The sequence below is a fragment of the Pan troglodytes genome, chromosome 13 (genome assembly GCF_028858775.2).
Source record: "Pan troglodytes isolate AG18354 chromosome 13, NHGRI_mPanTro3-v2.0_pri, whole genome shotgun sequence".
NCBI lineage: Eukaryota > Metazoa > Chordata > Mammalia > Primates > Hominidae > Pan > Pan troglodytes.
This window is the reverse complement of record NC_072411.2, coordinates 79,253,407-79,270,375: the sequence shown is the minus strand read 5'-3', so window position 1 is coordinate 79,270,375 and position 16,969 is coordinate 79,253,407. Positions and strand designations below refer to the sequence as shown.

The following is a 16,969-nucleotide window of genomic DNA, read 5'->3' as shown; positions in this document are numbered from 1 at the left end:
ATAGAGGGTAAGGATGGGAGTAGAAAACCAATTGAGAGGTTCATGCATTATGATGGCAGCTTGGTCTAGAGTGATAGAAGAGGGGTAGTCAGGGACATTGGATTCTGCCATGTCTCAGAGAACTAAAAGGATTTTCTGGTAGAATGGATGTGAGTCAAGAAGTTTAACATCTTTAAGAATTGAGTTGTCTGAGGATGGAGAAGACTGGATAGAGGGAGACCCACGTGGGAAAATCAGTTCCTTTTTGGACATACCGAGAGATCTATGAGACGTTAACTAGAGTGTACAAAAACAAGTCCCCTCAAAACCCTTTGAAAATCTGCATGCTTTCCAACGAGCCATTCAGTTATCGATTATTTCTTCACCTAAGCAGGTTTCACTTGTTCATATTGTTTTGCCTTTTTAAAGTGAGGAAATGGAAATTCATTAAGTATGTTTAAAATAAGCACTGCATGTGTAACTATTCAGTGAAGACTCCTAGCAACACTTCATGGGCTTGCTGCTAATTCCTAGAATGACGTTTAGCAACTCACTGTAGCACTTTTTTTTTTTTTGAGACAGAGTCTCGCTCTGTCACCCAGGCTGGAGTGCATTGGCGCTATCTCGGCTCACTGCAAGCTCCACCTCCCGGGTTCACGCCATTCTCCTGCCTCCTCTTAAGCATATTTTCTCATCTATAAAGCAGAGTGGGTACTCAGTGGGTCACCCCACAAAAAGCACTGCGCCTAGCTCATAGTAAACATTGCATAAATGATGGGTGTTTTGTCAATTTCCTTTAGTCTTGTATTATGCTTTTTGGCTACAAGTGAATCCAGTCAAATTAGCTTACTAGAGAATTTCACTGTTAAAGTTCAGGATTGAAAATGACTTCAAGGACTAATGAATCTAAGGGTTCAAATGTGAATTTTTTTTTTTTTTCTTGAGATGGAGTCCCACTCTGTCACCCACGATGGAGTGCAGTGGCACAATCTTGGCTCACTGCAACCCGCACCTCCCAGGTTCAAGTGATTCTCCTGCCTCAGCCTCCCAAGTAGCTGGGATTACAAGTACCTGCCACCCACCTGGTTAAATTTTTTTTTTTTTTTTTTTTTTTTTTTTTTTGCATTTTTAGTGGAGACAGGGTTTCACCATGTTGACCAGGGTAGTATGGAACTCCTGACCTCAAGTGATCTGCCTGCCTTGGCCTCCCAAAGTGCTAGGATTACACGGGAGCCACCACACCAAGCCAAGTGTGAAGATTTGGGGTCCTGAATATTTTTCACGTGCTATCAAGGAACTTCCTTCCTCTGATGGTGTGGTGATGGGGAATCTCGGGAGAAGACATCACTTTTCCAAACTCAGAACATAATCCCGGGTCTTGAACAAACTGTCTATTCTTAGACCAAATTGTGAGTGCGGAGATGGTGGCAAGAATCTCAGCAGCAGCTATCTGGAGCACCTAACATTGACTGATATTTGAAGGGGGAAGAGCATTGCTGGGCAGACAAAAACAGACATTCTTTGGTAGTAAACTTCAACGTATTCTGACCAATTCATACAAGGGAACTGGCCATAGAAACTTATGGTACCTAAAAATATTACAGTGAAGAATAAAAAATTATTGTGAGAAATTACAAATTTCAAATAACAAATCTCAACTATGCCATGACTAATAAAACCAAGTGTTCATTTCTCTTGATCTGCATTTGAATTGAGAGCTTTATACCTGACTGTCCTCAAATTTGACTATCAAACTGTAATTGCACAACTTTGTATAAAAACCTTTCTTCTTGCCAAGATTTCCCAAGTTCCTGTTTTTGAGGGGGGCACTGCTCAAATATGTTTGCCATATCTATATTTGTGACTAAGCCTCAGAATATATACAAGATAATTCTCATTCCAATTTAAAGATAGCTACCAGGGCGCTTTGTTTTCAGTTGATGCTGTTTTAACACTTGAGAACTCGAAAAAAATTAAAGACTAGAAAACTTCAGGGCCGGGTGTGGTAGCTCACGCCTGTAATCCTAGGTGGGAGGCTGAGGCGGGCGGATCACGAGGTCAGTAGATCGAGACCCTGTTCAACACGGTGAAACCCTGTCTCTACTAAAAATACAAAAAATTAGCCGGGCGTGGTGGCGGGCGCCTGTAGTCCCAACTACTCGGAAAGCTGAGGCAGGAGAATGACGTGGACCCGGGAGGTGGAGCTTGGAGTAAGCCGAGATCGCGCCACTGCATTCCAGCCTGGGAGACAGAGCGAGACTCCCGTCTCAAAAAAACAAAAAACCAAAGAAAACTTCAATCCTATGTTGGGGGGTGGGGGAGAAACGCTTAAGACATTGACATAACTTTTATCACCCATTAAAATTTTAGGTATGCTTCAGGATATCCTTGTAAGACAGTATCCAGCATTACCAAGACGCATCTTTAGGGTCCATATGACAGGTACTAAGTTCTTTAAGCTATTGAATTTAACCTTCTGATTTACTGAAGGGAGGGAATTATAAATCCATTTTACCAAAAAAAAAGTGTGTGTGTGCGTGTGTGGAGGTGGGGGGGAGGAAATCAGGTTAAAAACAGGAGTTCTTAACCTGTATAGATTTTAGGTCTGACAATTTTGATGGGAAGAAAGTTTCTTCATTTTTACTAACATGTAACATTTCCTTCAATATTCCAGACAATGAACCACTGGCATTTCACTGTACTTGTCTTAAAGTACAATTTAAACCACATTATCACTTATACATCACAACTTCAATGTTAGAAATCAGACCCACCATCAGACCTAATTTAGTGTTTCAAGTACATTAAGTCATAAACTTATTATTCTGGTAATTATTTTCATGTAACATTTGATTAATCTCACTTGTATCTCACACCATGTAAAAATCAACATTCTAAGGGGCCTGCTGGCATACCAATCTGCCAGAGCGCACGGGATTAAAAAGGAACCAAGTAACCTGCCCAAGCTCACAAAACTGCTTTTACATTCTGTATTTACATTTCTTACTGATAAACAAAATCTGACACAAGAATCAGAGTAACAAAAACCTACAAATTAAGTTTTCTTTCAGTACCTATTGAGAGAAATAAGACCACTGACTTCAAATAGACAAACCATCAGAATTCTTTTGATACATATGTTTTTTGTTTTTCTTTTTTTTTTTTTTGAGATGGAGTCTTGCTCTGTCGCCCAGGCTGGAGTGCAGTGGTGTGATCTTGGCTCACTGCAAGCTCCACCTCCTGGGTTCACCCCATTCTCCTGCCTCAGCCTCCCAAGTAGCTGGGACTACAGGTGCCCACCACCACGCTCAGCTAATTTTTGTATTTTTAGTAGAGACGCGGTTTCACCGGGTTAGCCAGGATGGTCTCGAGCTCCTGACCTCGTGATCCACCCGCCTCGGCCTCCCAAAGTGCTAGGATTACAGGTGTGAGCCACTGCGCCCAGCCTCTTTTGATGTATTTTAAAGAATGTAATAAGTTCACTCAGCATTTACTGATCATAGTAATACAATTAAAAAATTAAGTTACCTGGAGCCTACAGATACAGCTAAACATTTTACGCAATTCCTTAATGTACGATGACAAGTGCTTTAAGTAATTAGCGGCTATATATATGGACGTAGTGAATATAACTATTTCATATATCTTAAGGCATTTTCAAGCTGTCAACATCCTTGTGTATACCCTTCACCCAGTTACTATTTCTTTACCAATAAAAGTTGAACAGTATGGGTTAATTCCCATTTCCTAGCTAGCTTTCAGAACTGTGCACAATGTACACACTTCAATGCACCCTTACCATTACCTGGTGTTAGGGTCTTTGAAAATGTGTTAAGCTTAAAATGGCTTATTTTACCTGTTACCCCCTTACATCCCCCTAAACCTTGGCATTGTAGTATATTCAATTCAAAATTAAAATCAACCCAATTTATTTAACAATCCAATTTTTGCAAAACAATCCTTACATTTACGTCTGTGATATGCACATGCAGACTCAAATTTCATCATTTTCTGAATATTTTGCAGTTTATGTAAGAATGTCCGTTTATTCTAAGAAAACAAGGGTAAATATACTTTTGTTGGAAATAAGTCCACACCTGTCCTTTATTATTCCAGGACCTAAGTATTAAACTGAAATTATTAGACATGCCTTTTTTTTTTTGAGACGGAGTCTCGCTCTGTCGCCCAAACTGGAGTGCAATGGCACCATCTCTGCTCACTGCAAGTTCTGCCTCCCGGGCTCACGCCCTTCTCCTGCCTCAGCCTCCCGAGTAGCTGGGACTACAGGTGCCCACCACCACGCCCAGCTAATTTTTTGTACTTTCAGTAGAGACAGGGTTTCACCATGTTAGCCAGGATGGTCTCGATCTCCTGACCTTGTAATCCACCCGCCTTGGCTTCCCAAAGTGCTGGGATTACAGGTGTGAGCCACTGCACCCAGCCTAGACACGCCATTCTTTAAGATTACTTAACTGCACAGAACATGAAACCAGTGTTTGAATACAAGCAAAATGAGTATGCATTAAGTCTAACAGCTAGCGAAGAATCCTCAGCTGGCTTCAACTTATAAAGTATTTCACTTGAAAAAACTATATTGGGAAAATGTGCTTAATATAGCTATTAAGGCTAGAAATCCAAATACACACATTTCAAAAAAAAATTATCAAAAGACCTACCCCCACACATGAATCCAACAAAACAGATGATCATTACCCACATCATCCTTACCCTTTTCCCTTTGTGTCAAACGGCAGTGTAGTTTAAGACTACTAAATTTCATGAAAGGTTTTCCCCAACTTACTCTCACCATACAATACTGAACCACTCCACTGCCTTTCAAGATCAAGAAACTAGGTAATTCCAACATCTGTAATGCCCTCTCCCTCCTAGCAACCACTTTTTTCTCCTAGTTTGTTTCTATTTACTAACTCGTTTATCCTTTTTCCCCCTCAAAGGTTCATAGATTCCTCACATGTATCACCCAAATATCTCATATATTGTCTTTCAAGACCTATTTTAGGCAACAAGGGCTGATAACTTTAAAAATTATTTTTCCTTCCATGCCTATTTCCCATGGCTTGTTTCCCATATAATAGAATCCACATCTTTAAAAATAACTGATAAAGGCTCACTCCAAGTTTCCTGTTGTTTTATTACTTACTGGTAAAATAAGTCAAAATATTCACCTATAGTGTTTAAGTCACATGAACATTGTGAAGTGACAAAACAACACACACATTTCTAAAAATATTTTAATGAAAAAGTTATCTTTCTGTAAACATTTCATTATACTACAAATGAAACATCTGAATCCATTACAGAACACACTTCTGAATTCTTAAAAATCAGAAAACATACTTAAGTTTTAAAGTAATTTCGAATATTTAGATAGGCTAACAATCCTTACATTACCCTTGCACACTGGCATGCTTATTCACTAATTTGTGACATTACTGGAACTCCCAAGATACTGTCAGGTTTCAATTTGTGATTATTATATACTGGAACTCTTAAAACCAAGCCTATTTCAATTAGTTACTTAACAAATATACTTTATTACCACATATTCTCCTTTAGGACATGAGTATAAATTCAGCTTTTTAGAAGTGTAATATTAGAAGCAGTAACTTACAAATTGGTTTAACAAAATCAGTTAAATCTGCCCCAATCACTTATATAACTTTTTTTTTTTACTGCTGCTACAACTTCTGAGAATACTGTAGTTTTCAGAAACGACAATGGAACTGTTTAAATAAAATAATTTTATTTCATAAAAAGAAATAAACTAGAAAGAACAATGCCCTTAAAAAATAAAAATGTTTGCTTCACTAAAAACCATGTTGTGAAGGAAATTCATCGAAGGCTGTTACCTTATTCAACACACGTAGAAATTGGGTTCTGATTTAAATAGAGCCAACCAGTCATTTTCTGAGACTAAACTCTGGCAAACTGCTTCTTCATGTAGGGAATTGATAATTTAGAAACTAGTTTGCATTTTCAGTATTTGTCTCCAAAGGATTTTTTTTTTTAAGTAAACTAACCGCCTAAATTGTTAAGCCCTTTTGGGGCAGCAAAAACAGCCCTTATTACCCATCAACAACCAGTTTGAACGGTAATTCAGTGTTCTTTGGGAAAATGTGTTTTTACAAAGGAGCAGTAATTAGGCCCCCACTGCTTAACAGATGAACCAAAACAAAAAAGGAACGAAAATGTAACCTATTGGTCCAATGAATTCCCTGAATTTAAATGCAAGACAACTTATGAGGCCACTTGAAGACCAACCTTTATCCATGACATCTGGTAACTTTTCTTCTTTGAGATGGGGTGGTCACCCAGGCTGGAATACAGTGGGGCAAGTCAGCTCACTGCAGCCTCGACTGCCTGAGATCAAGGCAGCCTCCCAAATAGCTGGGACTACAGATGTGTATCACCAAGCCCAGCTAATTTTTCTATTTTTTGTTGACAGGCTCTCACTATGTTGCCCAGGCTCATCTCAAACTCCTGGACTTGGGATCCATCTGCCTCAGCCTCCCAAAGTGCTGGGATTACAGGCGTGAGCCACTGTGCCTGGCCCTGGTAACTTTTAATGTTCCTTTGAAGGTGTTTTCCTAGTATGAGGATGGGCAGCTTACTGAGTCTGTTGTGTGTCATGCTTACACACAAAAACGGTTTTCACAAAAGCTGAAGCTACTTTCTTTTACCAAAAATTGAGTTTACCCTGAAGACACTAAAAATGAATTGTATACACAAGGAGCCACAACTGACTTGATATGAATACTTATGGCTATTTCGCAGGGGAATTTTTAAAACTAAGGTTTAAAACGTGTAGGACATGGTACCAAGGTAGTTTTCAGTTGAAGAATTGTTCCAATGTGCCTACTAGAGAGGGACAAAGTTGTGAAATATGTAATGTAGACTTGCAGGGAAACAAATGGTGTCATCAGGTTTTACTGTCAACTACAAACCTTACCCAGCCAGAAACCTTCGTATTTTAGATGGTAGGAAAGACATTCCTCATTTAGGCAAGTAGGGTTCTCATTCAACCTGCAAATCAAAAAGATTACTCTTACCTTGCTTTACAAAAAATTACTCTTTAATTAGTGAAAAAATTCAAATTCAAGCCTTACCTAATGCTTATTGCCCTTCCTTGCAGGTCTAAATGCTAGACCTAGTGACTGTGGCAACTATCTCTCATTGATGTTCCAAAAGGCGAAGAGCTCCTTCCTGCTAGACTTTCTTCGATATTTCAGTTGTAATAAGCAGATTTAACTAGCTTTTGGAAAGTTGCTCACTATCATCATAGTATCTTATGCCTTCACTTCTCTGTAGTTGAAGCTCTTGCTGCTGCCTTGTCATTCTTTATTTATGCTGACTTGTCCAAACACAAAAGGCTGCTGAAGTCCTGTCTTAGTGAGTTTCTGTGATCCACACTGTGCTTAAAAAGCACATCTTAGGTCCTTTAAAGCTGGTTAAATCGCTCTCCTCATGGCTTACTTTTCCACACTGTTCACAAGAGCTAAGCTAATACAACTTATAAACAGGTCACATACACAGATTTCACCTGCTTATAGGTTGTAAACATCAACTTACTGTAAATGTTTTCACTATAATACTAGTTCCAGAACATAGAAAGTTGGTTAACAGTACAATTAACCTCATGCCATTAAAGGATACTGTCAAGGTTGTGTCAAACAATTTCACAAACATAAAACAGGAAATGTTAATCTCCCCCATTCCTTTAAACTTTATTTATATGAATAAAAGAACTTGAGACAATTTAGCTCAATTTTAATGTTTCCCAAGCATTATTTTGACCAGGTACCCAGGTTTAAGTTATGAACATTGACAGTGTCCATTATATAACCACACTTGAAGTTATTAAGGACTTAACCATTTTCTAATATTAGCCTATTTTCTACACTGCTTTTCACATATATGCCCATTAACAAATGGAATGTCTGTTACATTTATTGGTTTGTGAATGTTTCTGGAAAACTGCAGTATGTGTGAAGACCAATTTCCATGCTGGCATTGCATGCATCCAAATATTAATGCACAGAGGCACAGAATTAGAGCAACAAGAGAGCATATTCAAACACTAGCACACCCCATTCCCCTTTTTATTGCTTGTTTGCTTAGTACTTCTTAAAACAAAAAGACTTGAATTCAACGTTCAACTACCAAAGAGAGTAACAGCAGGGCACATACTCAGGGCTCGAATGAAATTGTAAGCACTAGCTGGAGCAAAACAGTAGACATTGGTTTATATTAATATATGTATATATGACCTTATTAACTAAAACTCTTCTCAACCAGGGCCTTCCAAACAAATTGGTAACAACATGATTTATGTTGAAATATACACAAGAAATAACAGTGTGTTCTTTGGGAATTTAAGAACTCAGACTATCCAAATTTGAATTCAGGTCTGTAGGAAGTGAGAAGCCTGTACTAAGCAACTGTGCTACATTTCTGCTGCAGTTAGGTTATTTTGGACAATTATACCTAAACTATCCTTGGTTTCATCCAGCAAAATGTATAGAATACAAACAGGAAAGCATGCCAGCCAGTTAGGGGTTTAATAACACATGATTTTTATTCTCTTGCTCTGAAAACTTGTATCAAAAAAAAGAATTTAAGGAAAGTAACTCAAGATTTATGGGCCTCTTGTGCTTTAAATAAGAGAAAAAAGGTACCCACTAATTTGCTCAGATATAGCAGGCTTAATGGTTCTATATTTTCAAAAGTTTTTAAGAATGGTTTCTAACGTAGGAGAGGGAAAACATCCACTATCCCTTTTCAGAATTTAAATGGAGGGCAGTAAACATTCTTTACACCCAAAACCTATGGCAGCAGTTCAAATTTGACCAAGGTAAATGTAGAATAGAGATGTTCTAAACACAGCTAGGACTCAGCAAGTCTAACACACTAAAATCATATGATTACATTTTAAAAGAAAATGCACAAAAACCAAATAGAAATTTTGAGATTTTTTTCATTTGAAGGTAATCTTAATGCTATTAAATTCACAAATGCTAATTTAAATACCCAATCCTATTTATCTAAAACACACATTGCAAACACACAAATTATCTATTCTCTCCACATGTCAGCGCCCATTCATATCACGGTTTGGAAATGGGGAGAATAGATTCCCCTTAAACTGCAAGTCAGCAGGTGTTTCTTTACAGTTAACTTTAGCAAAATTCATACAAAATAGTAATTAACAATGATCTTCTTGTTAACTCACAAGGAAACACCTTCGAAACTGCATTTTGTTAAAGTTTCTGTACTAAAATGTAGAAAAACTGAACTACACAAATATTGAAAAGTTAAAAATTCCTTAATTTTTTATTCCTGGTACCACTACCACAATTTACAGGGCAATATACCTGATGTAATGAAAAGAAAAAGAAAAAGACAAAGCTACAACAGATAAAAGACCTCAGGAATGTACATCTAATTGACACTACATTGCATTAATCAATAGCTGCACTTTTTGCAAACTGTGGCTATGACAGTCCTGAACAAGAAGGGTTTCCTGTTTAAGCTGCAGTAACTTTTCTGACTATGGATCATCGTTCCTTCTGTGGCAGATTTTTACAGTTCCTCTAATGCATTTGGGACGACTGTCTCAAAGTAACCTGCAGCTTTCCTGACAACTCCTCGCTCTCTCTCCTGCTAAGAACTGTAGCCTGTTGAATAATACAGGATAAAAAAATTATTACACTCAGTGAACAGTTCCACATATTCTTTTATCATCATAATAAAAATTTAAAGATACCTACCCTTTTCTGCTGTTTTTAGAACCTTCTGCTACCATATCCACCACTTCCACCACCAGATCCATAACCACCTGAAAATATACATAGTATTTTAAAAGAAGTATACACATTTTTTAAATTAAAAAGGCTCTAAAGAATTGATTTAAGAAAGTACTTACCACCATAGGGACTGCCCGAGCTTCTTCCACCAAAACTGCCCCCTTTCATGGGTCCATAATTTGATTGCTGTTGTCCACTATAATTTCCAAAATCATTATAGTTCCCACCACCACCATAGTTACCTGAAATCAGAAAGGTTTTATGTGTGGTTTACCTACACAATCATCATTTTCCCCTTTTAACGTATGTAACTATTATCTTTTGAGAATTATGGTAGCATGCTTATACACATCACTGTGGTAGCACCACTTGGGGTAACTGATGTCAGGATATTAAAAAGACCATCAACATTTTGTTTACATTAAATGCTGTCCTCTAGGCGCATGTTCTCTCTACCATTAACGCCATTAAAATTGCCAGTGTTCCATTCACTATGATTCTGAAGCAGTATAACATTTAAAACAATGAGAAGGCATTCTAACTTGTTAAAACTTCCACTCATCTGTCATTGACATGTTAATTAGGTCCAACAAAACAGTGCATTCCTAAGAATGCTTTTAACAGTATTCTGGGTTAATGACCTACATACACTAGCTTGCTTAAATGCTTCAACTACCTGTGACATATTAAGACCCAAAGTACTTTGTTAACCTGGGCCCTAGATGGCAACCTGCTCACTTCAACACGTCTGGAGTATTCAAACAATTTATTTCCGGTTGTCCAGTTTAAAAGTACCAAGGAGTTAAGTAAAATTTTGGCAATAAATAAACTCCCAATATTTTACATGTAAAACATGTACTGAATACTGGTAAATGTCCATTTTTTACTACTCAACTAAAAATTCAGTACATTTGGCTGAGTGCAGTGGCTCATGCCTGTAATCCCAGTACTTTGGGAGGCAGAAGCGGGCAGATCACAAGGTCAGGAGATCGAGACCATCCTGGCTAACATGGTGAAACCCCATCTCTACTAAAAATGCAAAAAAATTAACCGGGCGTGCTGGCATACGCCTGTAGTCCCAGCTACTAGGGAGGCTGAGGCAGGAGAATCGCATGAACCCGGGAGGCGGAGATTGCAATGAGCTGAGATCACGCCACTGCACTCCAGCCTGGGCAACAGAGCAAGACTCCATCTCAAAAAAAAAAAAAAAAGAGACCTGAGTACATTTGTACATTTTACTAAATAACCAGCAAAGTCCAGAAAATTTGGTTTGAACTACCTACCATTTTAGTATTTTTCTTATAGAACATAAAATTTGATCAAACGCTAACTTTTAACACTTTTCAAATATGTGTCATGGGAACTGTTAGCAACACTGAATATTTAACACTTAAATAAAACAAGTGAATGCTTACCACCGCCAAAATTTCCTCCTTCATTGTAACCATCATATCCTCCACCTCCACCATATCCACCACCTTGGTTTCCATATCCTGGTCCACCACCACCATAGCCCCCTCTACTACTATAACCAGGACCACCGCCATAGTTGCCACCTAAAAAAACAACAAACAACAAATAACAAGACCACACAAAAACTTAAGTGTATAGTCACGTTATTCAATTCTAGTGTGTGTGTAAGAGACTGGGTCTTGCTCTGTTGCCCGGGCTCAAGTACAGTGGTGCAACCACAACAATGCAGCCTTGAACTCCTGGGCTCAAGCCATTCTCCCACCTCAGTCTCCTGAGTAGCTAGACTATGGGCACGTGCCACCATGTTCCCCTATTTTATTTTTCTAGATATACGGTCTCCTTATGTTGCTCAGACTGGTCTCAAAATCCTCACCTCAAGCAACCCCTCTGCCTCAGCCTCCTGAATAGCTAGAATTACTCAACTCTGGTTTTATATTACATTTAAGCCACTGGCAAATAAGCCAATGAATTGATTTAGCACTCTGAAGCCTGGTAATACCTAATAATAATAGAGTATCAAGTATCTGCACTAGTAAGAATGAAAAGTAAATGTGTAACCATCTTCTGATAGTAAAAAAGAAAATCAGTTTTCATTTTACAAAATTTCACTAAGAAAAATATAGTCTCAGACTTAATAGAACAATTCTAGCTCAACCCCTACTACTTGCTGAAAAAGAGCAGCTAATGTCTCTCCAGGGGAAAAAGGGTTCCTGTTCTTCCATGTACAGTTTGGAAATACACCTTAACCATTAAGCCACCGAAGTTTTAACTAAAATTAGAAAAGTGTAATAAATACTTAATTTTCAATAAGTAAAGAAAGTTAAAATATCAAACATCAATGAAAATAAGCCACCTACCATCACCTCCAAATCCATTATATCCACCATCACCTCCTCCATAACTACCTCTGCTGCCACCACCTCCACCACCATAGCCTCCTGAGGAAAAACAAGAAATGAATTAAAATAATATATTCAACTTACCAAAATGTCAGGTATCCATGTACTTAGAAGATAAACAGCCTACCTCTTCCACCAAAGTTTCCACCACGGCCAAAATTACCTCCACCACCTCCAAAGTTCCCTCCGCGACCCATAAAATTGCCAGATCCACCTCCACGACCTTTAATACAGGCAAGGGAGATTTTTAAGAACCTTACAAACACCACTCATATCTACTGTATACATGTGTATGGTCCTACTCACCTCTCTGTGATCCAGCAGACTGCATCTCTTGTTTAGAAAGGGCCTTTTTCACTTCACAATTATGCCCATTAATAGTGTGGTATTTCTGAACTAAATTTTTTTTCAATCAAACAAAACAAAAAGTTATTTTATGTTTGGAAAAGCACATATATGAGATACTCTCTGTCATTATGTAACCCATTAAGACATAATCAGGTAGTGACTCTGGTAATGAAGGAGCATTCTGAGATGTTAATGTTTATTTCTTGATCTGGATACTGATTACACAGGCAGACACTATGAAAATTGACTATACACTATAAATGCCATTACATGCAACAGAAAATTACAATTTAGCAAATTTAGTTCAAAACAGAAAAACCAGTTCTACTTTCTCATTCAAGTTACCATAAATTGCTACTTACCAACAATTTTATCAACTGTATCATGATCATCAAAAGTTACAAAAGCAAATCCTCTCTTTTTTCCACTCTGCCTGTCTTCCATAACTTCTATGGTTTCAATCTTGCCATACTTTTCAAAGTAGTCTCTCAAATTATATTCTTCTGTATCTTCTTTAATACCACCAACAAAAATTTTCTTCACTGTTAGATGGGCACCAGGCTTTACAGAATCCTACAAATAAAGTAATATATTAAGTCAAGAAACAAACTTTCACAACAATTTCACATATTACACAATGTATTATTAAAATACCTCTCTAGAAACAGCTCTCTTTGGTTCCACTACACGCCCATCAACCTTGTGTGGTCGAGCACACATTGCTGCATCCACCTCTTCAACACAAGAATAAGTCACAAAACCAAAGCCCCTGGAACGTTTTGTTTGGGGGTCTCTCATCACCTACAAAATAAAAAGTTTTATAACGTTGAAAACACCTCCACCGGTTCTCTACACCCCTTAGAACCCTTCTGTTCTCTTAGTAACTTACCACACAATCTGTGAGTGTGCCCCATTTCTCAAAATGTTCTCTTAAACTATCATCTGTAGTTTCAAAGCTCAGACCACCAATAAACAGTTTTCTCAACTGCTCTGGTTCCTTTGGATCATGGCCCTGAGAGAAAGAACCAATACTCTTAAGTTACCTTACAGTAGATGAATTAAAATGCACGAAGAGCCTTTAATGTACTGTAAGTAATAAAATCAACATCAAATTCCTGTGACAGTTAACACTTTGTCCAGTTAAAACTTTGACCAGACACCGGCGCGATGTCTGATGCCTGTAATCCCAACACTTTGGGAGGCCGATGCAGATGGATCACCTGAGGTCAGGAGTTCGAGACCAGCCTGGCCAACACGGCGAAACCCCATCCCTACTAAAAACACAAAAATTAGCTGGGCGTGGTGGCGGGCGTCTGTAATCCCAGCTACTAGAGAAAGGAAAATCGCTTAAACCCAGGAGGCAGAGGTTGCAGTGAGCCAAGATCATGTCATTACACTCCAGCCTGGGCGATAGGAGCGAAACTCCGTCTCAAAAAAACAAAACAACAAAAACTTTGACCAGAAATAAGACTTCAACTGTTAAAGGGGCTAACTTATGTCAAGGAAACCTATAACCAGCCTTTCAAATGCCAACATCACGTCAACTAAATTGAAATCCAAGACAATTCCAGAATCAAAAAATCGCTTCATTTTTTAAAAGCTACAACTGTCTGAGAACCTTTACTTTAGAAGTTGCTAGTAAGTCATTTTCTAAGGCACTAAACTGTTGGAGAAGCAGTGTTGCATCTATCCCATTTCAACTCTTCTCAGTCTACAACCCAACATGCATTTAATTTTTTTGTTTGTTTTGTTTTTGAGACGGAGTCTCCCTCTGTCGCCCAGGCTAGAGTGCAGTGGCGCGATCTCGGCTCATGCAACCTCCGCCTCCCGGGTTCACGCCATTTTCCTGCCTCAGCCTCCCGAGTAGCTGGGACTACAGGCGCCCGCCACCGCGCCCAGCTAACTTTTTGTATTTTCAGTAGAGATGGGGTTTCACCGTGTTAGCCAGAATGGTCTCGATCTCCTGACCTCGTGATCTGCCCGCCTCGGCCTCCCAAAGTGCTAGGATTACAGGCGTGAGCCACAGCGCCCAGCCCATGCATTTAAACTCAAAACTGTGATGAAGAACAATCTAAAAGTTCTGAATGTCAAACTTACAGAAACTCACTGCTTTCAAGCAAATTAATTTAAAACAGGCATTCCTAAGCCAAACCAGCATTTCCCAAAAAAACTGAGGAAAAAAAAAAAGCCGACCAAATAGCTTTCTATAACCCATGTTTGTTATATGCTGCAAAAATCTGCAATTTACAACTCAATTTTAAGAGTCACAACTAACTGGCAAGTTGGACTTACATTAGGAATGGTATGTATTGTCTGACTATAAGAACGGAGTACAGCAAAACAAAAATTGAGATTTTTAAGAATTAAGATGTCTTGAAATTGTTTTATACTTTAGTCAAGACTTTTTAATACATTGCATGAACTGTCATTAATGCATGCATTCATTAAGGTTTCCTTCACCCGAAGTTCTTAAATAAGGGGCTCACATTTACATTCTAATGTCTTCCTGTGTCTCCTAGAGGTAGAGATGTTAAACCGTTTAATGAGAAGAGATTGTCACATGCTAGAAAAAAACGTTAATAGCCTAAAGCATTAATTCATGTAATCTCATCTTTTCAAGTCTTGGATAAATGTATTCGATTGACAATAACGAAATCGACAAAAACATTTAGGATCCACATTAAATGTACTGCAAAAACGTGAAAATTTCAACTCTGGTTGCAGTCCTCTAAATAAAATTCCAGGAAACTACAACCAGAGCCGACTCAAAGAATGGGAAAACATGAAGATAAAAAACATTTCTAAATTCTTCCTTAACATACTATACTCAAATTCTTCTCCACCCACCCTCCTCAGCGGCCGGAGCCGGGAAGGAGCTGGCTGGGTTGTTTTTCCCATCTACACCCAAATTCTCAAAAATTAAGTCCTTCGCCCACATGGCGGTTTAAGAAGTGTAATGTAAGTACTTTAGCAAAAATATATTAGGAAGTATTTTAAAGCAGCAAAGTTTTTAACAATCTCGTATTTCCAACAGGATGCTGCGAAAAAAAGAAAAGGCCAATTATCGACTTCTCCTCGCGGAGAGGACCCGTAAAAGGCCTAGAAAAGCGTCGGCAGAACTTCAGCGAAAGCACTACCTCCCCATGCTTCGAGGCCATTTGCGGCTTTTTCTGCCGGGCCGCCTCCGCCCTCTTCCCTCCAATCCCAGGCTCGCTTTCCCGGCGGCAGAGCGAGGCGGCGGCCATTGCGGGCCAATGCGCCATTTCGTAACGCGGCGGCGGATCAATGTCAATGTGGCCGCCGCCCGCTTGCTCGCTCGCCCGGATGTGCCTGCTCGTCCCCTCCCCTCCCCCACCACCTCCTTCCAACCGCTCCCGCCGGGGCCCGCCATGCCGCCTTCGGCCTCGCTTCGGAGGCCGCGCAGCCGGCAGGCCGGCTTCCCTCCCGAGGCCTCCACGACCAAGCCGCGCCTCCAAGGGGCCGCCTGTGCAGCCGAAGGTGAAGGCGAGGCGGGCGAGGGGCCCCAAGGAGGTCTCCAACTCTCGCTCCCCTCCCCCTCCCACAGCCTGTCTCAACGCAAGAGCGCGGGACGGCCGACCCGGTCCACCCGGCCTCCCCGCTCCCACCGAACCAGGCCCCCCACGCCGGCCATTCCCCACCAACCCCCCGCTCTCCCCCTAATACCTCCTCCCCCCGGCGGCGACGGCGACGGCCGGAGTCGGGCTGGGGGCGACCGGGCGGCGGTTTTACCTCCATTTTGAGACCGGACTCGCCTCTTCCAACTCGAGTTCAATATGGGACCGAGAGGAAGAGGCGGGGCCAGTCGTCACGTGACGCGTTTTACGCGCGCCGCCAGTCTGTTGGGGGAGGAGCGAGTTGGGAAGGGGGCGGAGCCAAGCGGGCGCGAAGAGGGACTGGATCAGCGGGTTGGCGGGCGGAGGGCGGAGGCGCGGCGTGCCGCGGGAGCGCGCGCGCCTCGCCAGCTTTCAAGGGAAGAGCGCCTTTGCCGCCGTTCGCGTCAGGGCGAGTTCCGGGACGTCAGTGCGGTCTCCGCCAATGGTGAGCGTCCACGTAGAGAGAACGCCTTGTGATCGCGCGTCACCAGAGAGAAAGGCCTTTCCCTTTCTTCTCGCGCTTGTCCCTCATTCCCCACGCAGGCCTCTAGTTCTCCATTTCAGAATTCATTCTATTCCTGTGCCCGAAATAAAACCCACGTTTTTCTTGCTTGTAATTTAAAGGTTGCAAGAAAAACCCCTCGGCCCCTCGGACCATCTTTCCTGTTTCCAAATGCCGGGGACCAGTGTCTGTGACTGCGCCGCCCACCTGAGGGCATGTACTGAAAAGCCCTGCGACTCCGACATGTGGGACTCACAAGCACCTTGGACAGGCCTCAAAACGCGGCTGACATACAGAATTTTTACCATTAACGACCTGAGGCAGGACTGG

General features: G+C 40.5%; 1 protein-coding gene across 9 annotated transcripts; it reads right to left on the bottom strand.

Annotated features, from left to right (window-relative positions):
• Positions 1-5,213: 5,213 nt before the first annotated feature.
• HNRNPA3 (heterogeneous nuclear ribonucleoprotein A3) lies at positions 5,214-16,566 on the bottom strand. Of its 9 annotated transcripts, XR_002942837.3 has the most exons (12): positions 16,208-16,566; positions 13,413-13,535; positions 13,178-13,324; positions 12,886-13,096; positions 12,482-12,571; positions 12,303-12,398; positions 12,134-12,214; positions 11,219-11,359; positions 9,923-10,045; positions 9,768-9,835; positions 7,107-9,674; positions 5,214-7,023 (listed from the first exon to the last, which is right to left on the bottom strand). XR_002942837.3 is itself a non-coding variant. In XM_016950086.4 (11 exons), exons 1-10 carry the CDS (start codon positions 16,277-16,279, stop codon positions 9,783-9,785), a joined length of 1,137 nt encoding a protein of 378 aa, XP_016805575.1. In that variant the 5' UTR covers positions 16,280-16,566; the 3' UTR covers positions 5,214-9,674; positions 9,768-9,782. The 9 variants fall into 9 exon arrangements, 8 of the variants coding, with proteins under 8 accessions (XP_016805575.1, XP_016805577.1, XP_016805576.1 ...); XM_016950086.4 differs by having other exon boundaries at positions 5,214-9,674; XM_016950088.4 differs by having other exon boundaries at positions 5,214-9,674; positions 16,274-16,554.
• Between the last annotated feature and the right edge of the window lie 403 nt (positions 16,567-16,969).